This window comes from Biomphalaria glabrata, chromosome 9 (assembly GCF_947242115.1).
Source record: "Biomphalaria glabrata chromosome 9, xgBioGlab47.1, whole genome shotgun sequence".
Lineage (NCBI taxonomy): Eukaryota > Metazoa > Mollusca > Gastropoda > Planorbidae > Biomphalaria > Biomphalaria glabrata.
Window position 1 is genome coordinate 35961565 of NC_074719.1, and position 13173 is coordinate 35974737.

At 33.1% G+C, this 13173-nt stretch overlaps 1 protein-coding gene across 3 annotated transcripts; it reads left to right on the top strand.

The window, feature by feature from the left end:
- Positions 1-338: 338 nt before the first annotated feature.
- Positions 339-12459, top strand: LOC106062989 (DNA polymerase epsilon subunit 3-like). Of its 3 annotated transcripts, none has more exons than XM_056040214.1 (5): positions 339-461; positions 8776-8887; positions 9479-9564; positions 9755-9873; positions 11442-12459. In XM_056040214.1, exons 2-5 carry the CDS (start codon positions 8822-8824, stop codon positions 11708-11710), a joined length of 540 nt encoding a protein of 179 aa, XP_055896189.1. In that variant the 5' UTR covers positions 339-461; positions 8776-8821; the 3' UTR covers positions 11711-12459. The 3 variants fall into 3 exon arrangements, with proteins under 3 accessions (XP_055896189.1, XP_055896187.1, XP_055896188.1); XM_056040212.1 differs by lacking the exon at positions 339-461 and adding an exon at positions 5789-6004; XM_056040213.1 differs by lacking the exon at positions 339-461 and adding an exon at positions 6842-7046.
- The last annotated feature ends 714 nt before the right edge of the window (positions 12460-13173 follow it).

Sequence of the window (13173 nt, forward strand, 5' to 3'; positions counted from 1 at the left end):
TTTCACTACAGGGTATTTATTTGATTTTGTACTGCCAAAATTCTTCTTCAACTCGTTCGCGATGCCCGTGGAGTACCAGATTCTGCTTTAAGAGAAAACGGATAATGTCCAAGATTCTCTACAAATAATCTGTCCAGATTTTCACCTCTTGCTCATTTAAATCTTGAGCCTTGTTGTTCTGAGCTTGCGCTCCCAGAGCTATTTTTTTTATGTGTATTTTCATAGGCTATAGCTGTTCTGTATATTATTTTTATAGGCTAGTGCCAGAATTAATATTTGTACTTCCGCTTTTTGTTATATGGGTTATGGCGGGTAGTATAAATAGTTAAATCCATTCTACATCCTGTACAGTTGACCAGCGGTCAGTAAAGTATATCACTGTCTGTGTGACAGTTGATGATCTTAGTGATCTGGCGAATACTTATTTAATCATTTCTATATTTCTGTACCTGGGACGGCCTGTAAGCGTTTAACTATTTTATATTTTCTTTTACTAGATCTATGTCACACTATGTGTAAATATGCTAGATATATTTTTATTTTCTGGTTGGCAGTTTTTATTTTGAACATGTTTTAAAAGATGGCGGAGCCAATCAGTCAGAGTCATAGACTATGGTCAGAGTGTTCTAGATCTAAAAGAATATATGATTTTGTATTTATAGTTTTGCATTTATGTATTGCAGGCTATTATTACTGCTGAAATAGGCTACATGCTGCTATTACTCTGCTGAATATTACTCTGCTGAAATACATGCTGCTGTGTTATTGCTGCTTTAAACTGATATTACTCTGCTGTATCTGATATTGCTACTATTACTCTGCTGCATTTATTACTGCTACTGTTATTGCTTCTGTAGATCTAGGCCTAAGGAATCTAGTGACAGTGTTATTTTGTTTTGTAGTGTTGCCTTAGTCGGCTTAGACCTATTCACTAGTGGCTTAGTCTGTTCTTAGTGAAGTAATACTAATAGTAAGGTACTAACTTAGGTGTTCTTGTTTTAGTGTTAGTCTTATGGGTTGGTTGTAGTAGTAGAATATTGTAGATCTTGACTAGTTTATTGTAGTGTGTTTGTGTAGATCTAGGTCTAGTGTAGTAGTTGAAGTGATTTAGTTAGATAGTTGGTTTTATCAGTTTGCGTTAGTTGGTTTGGTTAGTTTGTAGTGGCGTAGATTTAGAGGGTTTTACTAAGTTTAGTTAGTTGCTGGGTTCAGTTTTAGTGGTTAGTGTGTATATATATATTCTATTTTATTATTGATTTATTTTTATGTAAATAAAGTTTCATTTTGTCTTATTTAATTTCAAGTAAAGTTTCGTTTGCGCTTTCATTTAGTTTAGGTTAGTATGTCTGGTTACTTAGGCGACTCTAGCCCCTTGGTCGTAGACTGAGGTGTCACAGATGAAACCCACCCAGTAGCGCTAACATCTGCTACTGTTAATAATTTAATGTTGAGCAGGTCTCCACTCAGCGCCTCCTGGCCTGCTTACACTGTCATTATTGTTGCCTAGTCACAGACAAACTTCAAGTTCCCTCCAAGCAAGTGATGTGATGTGTGGCTGAGAGGCTAAAACCACTTGGCTACGGCTTGGCCAGCTTACAAGGGGGTTTGAATTCGAATTTGGACTCTAGCAGGGCTGTGTTTGCTGATTTGTTGGAAAACCTACTCTCAGATACCCCCCCCCCCACACACACACACACACACTGGTCCACAAAAAAGATTGGACCTTTACTAATAAGTAATTTTAAAAAAACACACCATTTATAAACTAGTGCATTGAACAATGAAGTAACATCATGTAAGGCTTCAAAAGTGTAAAACTGCGTTGCCTTCAGAGATTACACGAATCTGGTAAAATTTAATTCAAGCTAGTCTACATCTAACATTTTATTTAATTTAAGAAAGAATAAGGACAAAACAAATTACCAAAACATATAAAAGTGTAGTTTTACTGAGAAAGATTGTCCTCAGTTTAATGCCCCGTGCGGCCCGCACCACCCGCACATTGCTAGCTACGCCACTGCCAAGCCGCCAGCTAAACTGATTCACCACACATTTGGCTGTGAAAGTCTAGGGTTACCTTGCTAAAAAAATTACAAACAATTCCGTGGCGCTTGCTTTAGTAAAGCAAAGGTGATCAATTTACGTGCCACATCCAGCTCGTCACGTGTTGCAATCATACCACTCGAACCACTTGTCCACACTGCAGGAAATCGCCATGCTATAAAATAATAAAAATATAATGTTGGCCTATTGGATATTATCACGATTAACTAAACATTGTCAATGACCCTAAACTGAACATCCGTGCCAACTAAATAAAAAAAAAGAAATTAGCTATTATTTTAAACAATATCTCAATGCCTAGAAATTGATCTTCATATCTAAATTATTCTAAATACCCCCCACTTTTCATGAAAAAAAAAAGGTTACAAAGATATCTAATGCTAGATAACTAAAGCTAACATCCTACATAAATAACCTACTTTGCAACAGCATTCTCAGCCCCAGGAGACAAAGACATATTACTTAATTTGAACCAAGTAGACAACATAGGAGATATAGAATTACAAGAAAAGGGAATCCAAAAACTATTAGCCAACATTAAACCGAATAAAGCATCTGGACCTGTTGGTATTCGAGCTAGATTACTCAAAGAACTAAGCAATGAGCTAGCATAAGTGTTCAAAATACTTTTTCAGGCATCTCTTAACTAGGGCAGAGTACCAAGTGACTGAAAGAAGCTAATGTCACCCCCCCCCCTCCTATTTAAAAAAGTAGAAAAATCCGACCCAGGAAACTACAAACCAGTATCACTTACCAGCATCACATGTAAAATACTAGAACACATAATATGTAGCAACATCATAAACCACTTAGACAAGCATAATGTCCTCACCCCATACCAACGTGGCTTTTGGAAATATAGATCATGTGAAACACAACTAATAGGACTAATTGATGATTTTTCAAAAGGTTTGGATGATAGTGAGCAAATAGATGCTATATTACTAGATTTTTCCAAAGCTTTTGACAAAATTCACCACCATAGTTTGATTTAAAAAAATTAAATATTTTGGCATGGATGGTCCATTGTATCAGTTGATTAAAGATTTTCTGATAGGGAGAGAACAAACTGTAATAATAAATGGCTCTAAATCAACACTAATAACAGTAAGCTCATGTGTAGGCCTACCTCAAGGAACAGTCTTAGGTCCATTACTATTTTACATTTACATAAACGATTTACAAAATTGCATTAGTTCAGATTATTTGCAGACGATTGCATAATATATAGAACAATAAAAACAACACAAGATACAAAAATTTTACAAAGAGAATTAGATGAATTACAGAAATGGGAATCGAATTGGAGCATGTCTTTCCACCCAGAAAAATGTCAGTTATTAAGAGTAACAAAAAAAAAATTAAAACAAATTAATTCCACTTATCTTATTCATGGTAAACCAGTAACACAGACTAAAAACGCAAAATACCTAGGTGTTATAATAAATGAAAAATTGTCATGGAATATTGATGAAACTATCAATTAATCAAACAAAGCATTAGGGTTTATAAAAATCAAATAAGAACATAAAACTAAAATGTTATTTAACCTTTGTTAGGCCAATAATAGAATATGCATCCTCTGTTTGGGACCCGTGAACTCACAAAAACATTAAGAAACTTGAACAAACACAAAATAGAGCAGTGAGATTCATAATAATAATTTAAGGCTTATCTTTGAGTCCGAAGATTAGTGAGGAGTGCAGTATTTCCCGTGGCTGCGCATCCCTAGCTGTGACCTATATATTTGCCACATCCAGAACAAGCATAACCATTGTCCGCAGGTGGTCGATTTAGATTTTTTTTTCGACGTCTACGTTTGTCCTCGGCAGCAGATTTTCTTTTGGTCTCAAATGTGTATCCCTCGGCCTTCGTGAGTGACCTCCAGCTGTCTCGTTCTGAGGCCCCATGCAACCAAGTGCTCTCTTCTATGTCAGCCAAGCAAAGTTGACGCCTAAGCTGGTCTTTGAAGCGTTTCCGTGGTTCGCCTCTGTTACGTCGACCACCTTTTAGCTCACCAAAAAAAAGACGGCCTTTGGCATACGTTCGTCTCCCATACGGGATACGTGCCCTACCCAGCGTAACTGCCGGACCGTAAGAAGTCCCTCTATACAGTCCATACCGGCGTTCGCAAGGACATCGCTGTTTGTAGTGCTGTCTTGCCACCGTAAGTCCATAATGCAGCGCAAGCATCTTTGATGGAAGCGCTCAAGAAGACTTAGTTGTTTTCTGTATAGTGTCCATGTCTCAGAGCCATATAGAAGTGAGATTCATAACAAATGAATATTCACATTTGACTAGAGTAACATCTTTAGTAAAATCACTAGATTTAGAAAGCCTTCAGGATAGTAAAGTAGCAATTATATATAAAACACTGAACCATAATCTTCAAATACAACAACAAAATTTAACAAGGTTACGAAGACAGTTTGTGTGAAAACACAAACTCAAAATCGGTCCCCGAAGTGGTCCACCCAGGCAGGTAAAAAGGCAGGTTTCAATATTTTCAAAATATCGGAATGAAATTCTATCAAAGACAAATAACAGAGAAGAATGGAGAAAGAAGTTTGGCGGATCTTGTGTGGTGCCCCAGAGGTCCACAGACCAAAGGATAGGTGAAAGTGAATGTGAAGTTAAATGTGAAATTGGCCTAACTAATGTCTTTTTATGAATATATAATTGCTCTAATTGTTTTGTAAAGGGTCAATATCTTTTATTCAAATCCTCAAAAAAGGGAAAAAAAAAACATTTCCGTAAAAAATTCCTTTAGTTAAGTGTCCTATGGCTGTAGTATAAACCCCATAGAATTGGCCCTTCTATCGTATCTAGTTTTCATAATTAGGTCGCTACTGTCTTTTATCCTAATATGAGAACCTACTTACTAATTGTTGTTTTAAATTATGACCAACTTATATGCATACTAAATAGATATTTTTCTCTTTTAAAAAAGTTAACATTATTTAATTTATTTTTGGGTAAAAGTAGTACTTGGTATAACAGAATTTACCTAACTTATATTAGCAATACAAATGTAAAAAAAATATTTAGCAAAAAGTCTAAAACCATTTGCATAAATGTGTTTAAAATATGGTAAATAGACATTTCCCTTACTAATATATGAATGGTAGTATTTGTTGCTATTAATAGTGAATAGTTGTAAATATGGTGTATTTTTGTGAAAAAAAAAAACTGCTTGCATAGTTGATTTTAAAAATAATTTTTTCTCTTTCAGAAAAAAAAAATTAGACGTTCCATCAGAATTTTGAATAGGAATAGTCTAAAATATCATGATGTCAAATTTTCAATATTTTGTCTTTAGTTAACGAGGTCTAAACGGGACGGGAGGACGGATGGACGGACGGACAGACAGACTACACAAAACTAATAGCGTCTTTTCCCCTTTCAGGGCCCTAAAAAAGTAATAACAGAAAGAAAAAAACAATAATGCGAAACTAATTGTTACAAATACAAAATAAAATCGGAAAACGTTAGAAAACAATAACAAATCCTTGCGTAAACTTTAAAGATCTTTAGAATCTAAATATATAGATCTAGATAGATCTAGTATCTAGAAATACATTTTATTTTGATACATTTAAATTTTAGAATAAAAGTGTTAATATACTCATTAGGAACTCAAAAATAAGCCTTATTATAATTATTATTGTGTACTCAACAAAATAATTTAAACGTTTCTTTTTTTCCCGCGTTGTTGTTGTTTTCCACTTTCACTATTATTCTACACCTAAATTACTTCACTACACAAACAAGAGAACATCTCTACTTCTTTAGACTTTAGATAGATATATACTTTATACTCTATAGATCTAGATAATAAAGATCTAGAGTCTATATATAAATCTAGAATAGAGTTCTAATCTAGTCTTGATTTAGATCTAGAGACTAAGACTGTTTATTATATAGATATTAAGATATTTGGGTTAGGTTCTTACTCTATTACTCTATTTTTTGTAGCTATCTTAACTTAACTTCAAACTTGTGTCACTTGTGTTGTCTTAAGACACTTAAGTTAAGACACTTAACTTGACTTGACCTAGAGTTAGAGTCTATAAAATTATATAAAATAATAAAATTTATAGACTATTACTAAATCTATAATTATAATGATAATCATAATATTATAATGTATAAATTATACATTATAATATTATGATTATCATTATAATTATAGATTTAGTAATAGTCTATAAATTTTATTATACTATAATTACTATACTCATATATATATATATATATACTGTATACACTTTAACTTTAAGACCATTGATAACTGCCATAAGTCACACAAGTGGCACGAGTTGCCATTTAAGTCATTTATTGATAAGACTATTGTCTATGTCTATACTCTAATTCTATAGTTTTAGTATGTGTATGTCAGTAGGTGTGTAATTAGTATTAGTAAGTAATATGTATTTTAATATTTACTAGCTAGGACATACCTCATACCAGGACTAGCTAGGTCATAATAGTAGAAATAAGTAGATCTATAGTTTATAATAACTAGAGACTAGAATTAACTTGATTTACTTAGACAGTAGACTGTTTATTCATTAAAATAATATTTATATATATAATGTATATATAATTATAATATATATAGATCTATATTCTCTATAGATATAGATTTAATAGATCTTTAAAGTATATCTAGAGAATTTCTAGATTAACTACATCTATATTGACTATATATACTCATTATATTAAATGTAGAAAAATAATATATACACTATACACAGATCTAGTAACATCTTTTAGTTAAACTTTAAGTTTTTTATAAGGCTTTAGTAAAATCACTAAATTTAGAAAGCCTTCAGTTCAGGATGGAAGACTCAAAAGTAAAGTAGCAATCATACTGTTACGACTTTGGAGTAGACTAAAGAAAGTTAATTCACCGATTATCAGGTCGCCGATATCCTTCTTGTTGCAGAAGCACAATCCACTACGAACAGTCAATAATCCAAGTAATCGAAATAATTTCACAGTTCTCCTAATCAAATGTACATACAACTATTCCCAAAAACCGATTCAAGAAAAACAATCCTCCGCTGAAAAATCCATGATCATAACTCCAGTTACTTTACACATTTAAACACACTCGCTCAGGTCAGTTTCGCCTCCAAACATAAACAAAATTCAAAAAGTTCTCACGTGGGAAAAAATGGTCAGTCGGGGGGGGGGGGGAACAAGTTTACAACAATACATAAAACACTTAACCATAGGCTAGCCAATAACTTCAAATACGAAAATAAATGTTTTTGCAGACACTGCACCCACCCTTATGAAACCATAAACCATAACCTCTTTGAATATCCCACCTTCCTAATCCACCTTAGGCACACCCTATCCTCTACAGCCCAACATAACCAACATCCTGTACGCAGTGCCGAACAACTGAAGAAAACAGCACTCTTTTTGTCTGCATAAGAGCTCACAGCTCAGCAGCAATAAAGCTGGCTAGAAGAAGAATACAAAAATAAAATCTAATATATAATACTACTCAGAAAAACACAAAGATAAAGGCACATTCCTCGTTCCATAGTGCTATTAGTTATTAGAGCATGGAATGGGTTGCCTTAGCCAGCCAGGAAATCCAATGACTTGAAAGAATTTAAGTCATTGGTTAACATGCATGACGCGTAGGACGTAATCATCTTCTTTTTTGAAGTCCATAGTAAATAAGATCATAGATAGATATCTAGATCTAGGTTAGTTTTTACACTATTTTCATTCTATATTTCTATTTATAGATCTAGACTCTAATAAAGATCTGACAAGAGTCACTTAGAAAGTCTAAGAAAGCCGAAAAAAAAATTTTAAAGTCTATAGTAGATCTAGCTATACTAGGCTAAAAAAAATATAGACAGATCTAGATCTAATAGACTCTTGATAGATCTAGTTACTAGTATTAATATGCAAAACAAGCACTTGCACAGTAAACCTTAATTTACAAATATAGAAAAACAAAACCAAATGAAATACTCAGAAAGACACAAACATGTTTCTTATTCCTTATGCTAGAACAAATTCTCACAAAAGGGCTCCTTCCTAGTGCCTTAGAAAATGGAATGGGTTGCCTAAATCAGACAGGAAAAACAATGTCTTAGCAGAGATTAACTTGATTAAGTCTTTGATTAGTATGCATGGCTTATTGACTAGTTTGACACATATAATGCTGCTGTTCTAGTTAAATCTGAATTTATGGGTATCTTGTGTCACTGAAACTTCATTTCAATGTGCTTTGAATCAAAACTTTACAAAACTTATATATTTTTATATTTATACTTTTTTTTTGTTACCTAAATACCAGATTTATCCAAAGAGGCTTCCATTCATTTTTATTGCTCTTGTACTTTTTGTCTACGTTTACTTAATTCTCAAGTCTTTTATTAATTTTTTTTAGTGTATTAAATTATTGCTTCTCAAAAGTGAATGCCCCAATGGCAAGTCATAGAGACTCTGGGTACTATGTATACTTCAGTGGTTGTAATAGGAAACTACCAGGATATAACCAACACAACCTAATTAAATAAAAACTTAGCAGAGACAAGTAGCGAATGGAAGCATTAAAAAAGCCACCAGTTGTCAAAAATTACTTTATGGAACAATAGTGCCCATATGTATACAGAATTTTGATTAATTACTGTATTTTATTTTGATTGTTAACACTGATTTTCTTATTCATACACATAGATTCTTTTCTTGTAAAAAGTTCAAGGAATTAAAGGCAGAACTAAAAATGGCTGAGCGACCGGAAGACTTAAATTTGCCTAATGCAGTTGTCTCCAGGATTATAAAGGATGCTGTAGGTTGATTTAAATGTGATATAATATATAAACAAAATAGCATTACCTTTTATATTAAAATTAATAATTTACTAAATAGAATTTGCTATACTTTTAAAATAGTCGTATAGGGGGCGTGGCGGTTGAGTGATAAAGAGTTTGGCTTCCAAACGGTCCCAATTTCAAATCTCTGTTTAGACTGGTATTTTTAGTTTCAGGATTTTTTAGGGCATCCCTGAGTCAGCCCAATTCTAATGGGTACCTGACATTAGTTTGGGAAATTAGGTTGGTTGTTGTGCTGGTCACATGACACCCTCATAAAATGCTGGCCATAGAGTCAGCTGACCTTTATTTCATCTGCCCTTTAGATTGCAAGATCTGAAAAGAGTACTTTATTTTTTTATTTTTTTCTATACTTTTAAAATAATAAAATTGATGTTGTATGAATGATGAATATTTTTTAGATTCAAAAACCTGTTTTTCCATTAAATTCTTAACTATTGGTAAATTTTATTCAAATTTTAATTTTTCCTTCAAGATAAATATTGCAATGTTTAAATAAAAATGTTTTCATAAAAGTATGACTTGATTTCATTTAATTTTACATTTAGATTCCTGAAGGTGTAAATGTCTCTAAAGAGGCCAGGTTGGCCATCTCCAAAGCTGCTAGTGTTTTTGTCTTATATGCAACATCTTGGTAGGACATATTTTATTATTCCTAATGAAACTGTAGAGAAATTTTTTTTTTAATTCTAATTATTTTTTTGTACTGGCTTTGGACTGAGTTGTAAAATGTTACTTGCTTATAAAGCATTAGTGATATATAAATAAATCAGTTGTAAAGTTGAGGGTTATTCTTTTAACTTTGCCTTCATTTATGTTTCCAGCTCCAATAACTTTGCTATAAAGAATAAACGTAAAACGATTACAGCTCAAGATGTATTGAATGCAATGGAAGACATGGAGTTTGAACAGTTCATAGAACCCTTACAGCAGTGCCAGGAAGGTATTCTCAAGTTTACTTAAAATTGCTTAAATTACATCCAGCTTTCACATTTTTGGATCTAAAACAATGCAGTCCCCTATCTCTGACAAACTTCAATATATAAAAAATTAAGTCAAAGTTTACATTCATTCCTCATGCTATGTCCGACTACCATAGAGTTGACCTAGGTTTTTCAAAGTAAAAATAAATAAAAGTAAATTAGGCTAGAGACTAAATCTAGGTCTAGATCCTACATTGGTTTCGAATGGACTTTTTAAAGGAATATTGCATTCAGGGATTTATTGATTTATCTTATCTTATATAATAGAGACGAAAGAGTTAAATAAATTAATGTTCAGGAAAATTGTGTGCATTGTCTCATAGTTCTAGATCTAAATGCTTATCACTGGAATATTAAAATGTATAATAGATCTATACATTCCCTTTAACCAGGATTCTTTTTTGGGGAAAGGGAGCTGGGTAAATAAATGTTTTTAAATCTAACATTCATTAATCTTTTAGAGAAAAATAATGGCTCAGTAAGTTGCATAAAGGAGATATTGTGTTTTTTTTAAATCACTTTTAATATTTTCTTGCTTTTTCCCATTCGTACACCAAGAGCTAAATAAAGCAGATGTAATGCAATAGAACAAAAAGTTTCTTTGTTTATTATTTGTTTAAGCACTCTCTTCGAATGTCTTTTCAGTATTAGACTATTCAACCCAACGCATTAGGTATCTTGTAATGTCCTCAACAAATTCATGGAATGGCTGGTTTCTGTCTGGTTTAGCTTTATGGAACTTCTCTCTATACCCATCATCTGTTAAGTTGTATCTTTTCATTAATACTTCTTTCACCCTGTCATATTCTTCTAGATCTTTCTTAGAAAGTGCATTGAAGGGTTGTCTCCTCATTAAAAGTTTTGTTTATTGTACCATTTGTTTCATAATTTCATCCAAGTAACAGAACCTTCTTGCTCATGTACTCCAACCATCCCCATCGGGCTACAGCTGATTGAGAGCACTAGGCTGCTACATTCAGATCTATTCTGAGCCTTTCATCTTCAAGTTGTAGTTTCGTCTGGGTTGTACATCTGCCTGTACACTATCAAGTCATCTGATTTACCCGCCTTTTGCCTTTACACTATTTTCACAGCTTTGTTCTCTGACCTTCTTTCAAGTTGACCTGCCCATTGCAATCTGTTCTTGTTTATTTCTGTTATTATTGATGGAGCTTAATATAATTTGCTTTTTATCTTCCACTAAGTGTTTTCACATCCAGTTTCAGATTGTATAGTGCCATATGTTTTTCTAAGGATTTTCCTTGCACAGTTTTGTTAGCAGATTTTCTGTTGTTTCTTGTTATTGTCCTGGTATCACATACATATATATATAACTACTGCTCCACTGCTTGAAACAGAGCTTTCATTTTTCTGACAGTGACACAGGGATTTTTTTTTTTAAATCATGTATCAGGAATGGGATAGATCTATTATACTAGCCAGAACTGACTGGTAGATCTTTTGTGCTATTCAAGAATTATGACTTGTATTTTTTGTTGAATGCGAACTTTTTAAATTTCATCTATAGCTTTTCGGCTTGAAAAACTTGAAAAGAAGAAAGAAAAAACACAGAAAACACCAGTTGTGCCCACGCCTGTGTTAGAGGTTGATGAAGCAGAAGACAAAGATGTGGAGGAGGTCAGTGATAGCAGTGATGAAGGGGAAGAGGTCCAAAAGAAGAAAACTGGCAAGACAGACAAAACAGATTCCAACGAAGAGGAGGAGGAATTTCAAATTACTATTAATAATGATTACGATTCAGAAAGTCCTGAAATAGTTGATGATGAAGGCGATTAATTTCTGATTTTTTGTTTTATGTATATATTTTTAAAATGTTGAAAGTTTTTGAATATTTTCTAAATTATTGCAGAAGGTAAACAAACCTGCACCTCGGCAATGTACTCTCAATTTTAGTTCCATACGTGGAGAAAAGTAAAATCCTTGGGGAACCAATAGATTACTAAAATAAAGTAATGGGTGAAAAAAATCTCTCTTTTCCTGTCTATACAGATTATAGACAATTTGGGCCTTTTTGTTTTGTGTGTGAATGATATAAAAATTATTTTGTGTACATAGTTTTAAAGTGTGACCTTGTAGATTGTAACTGAGATGTGTAATGTAATTTTTTTTACATTATGATATTGGCTCTTCCCTGAAGTGTAAAAACATAAGCTTCTAATTTGTTGCGTTTGAATGCTACGTTAATTGGTTAGTTATTTTATTAAAGATTGATCTTTAAGAAATGTTAATTGTGTTTTTAAATGGTCATAGTCAATCCTTATAGGTCAGCAGTTCTCAACCTTTTATGCTCGGCGACCCCTTTTTACAATCCCTCACCCTGTCGCGACCCCCCACACACAGCAATAGAAGAATAGACAAAACAATCCATATTTTCAATGGTCGTAGGCGACCCCTGGCAAATCGTCAATCGACCCCAAAGGGGGTCGAGACCCACAGGTTGAGAACCCCTGTTATAGATGAACACATGGTTCCTTTGTTTTGTTGGTATGTGATTTTCTCTAAAATAAAATAGATTTCTTAACTTGGTTGTTGCTGTAGCCCAATAGTTTCTGTGTGACAATATCCCCTTGAAAAGACTCATCATCATCAGTCCCTTGACTTGTGTTGTAGGGGTGCTGTGATTTATTCACTTGACCTAATCCCTCCACTCTTCCTGATCAGCTGCTGTGCTGCACACTTTGATCTTTTTCAACCCAGCTTTTCCTTGGTCTACCCTTTCTTTGTGATCCCTCCACTGTATCTTGAAGGCTAAAGTTCAACTAGAGTAGTGAAGAGTTTCTCCTTTTTACTAGCCAAAGTGTTGCACTATAAAAGTTCAAACTCATTTTTCTTTTCATAGCATCTGATATGCAGCAATTTTCTGTACAGTACCATTTACTCTCATAGGCTTGAAAGATTACTTGTGGTTAAAGAAACCATACACAAAGGGTGCTGATGATAACATCATGGGGATTTTGTAATAAAATCTAAATAAGTTAAATAACATTCACTATAATAATTTACTTTTCTGAGGACAAAAAAAATCAACATGTACGTGATAGTCAAAAAATTAGCATCACATAAATTGTTGGACTGACTTTTTAAAGTGTTATTTTAAAGAAAAGACTGCTTGACTTAGGGTCATTGTTTATAATAAACCAGAATTATGTGTAGAGGTATGTTATAAAATGGTATAAATCACTATGAATGTGTCGAACTTTACCAAAAAAAAAAAATAATAAATTTACAAACCACAATCA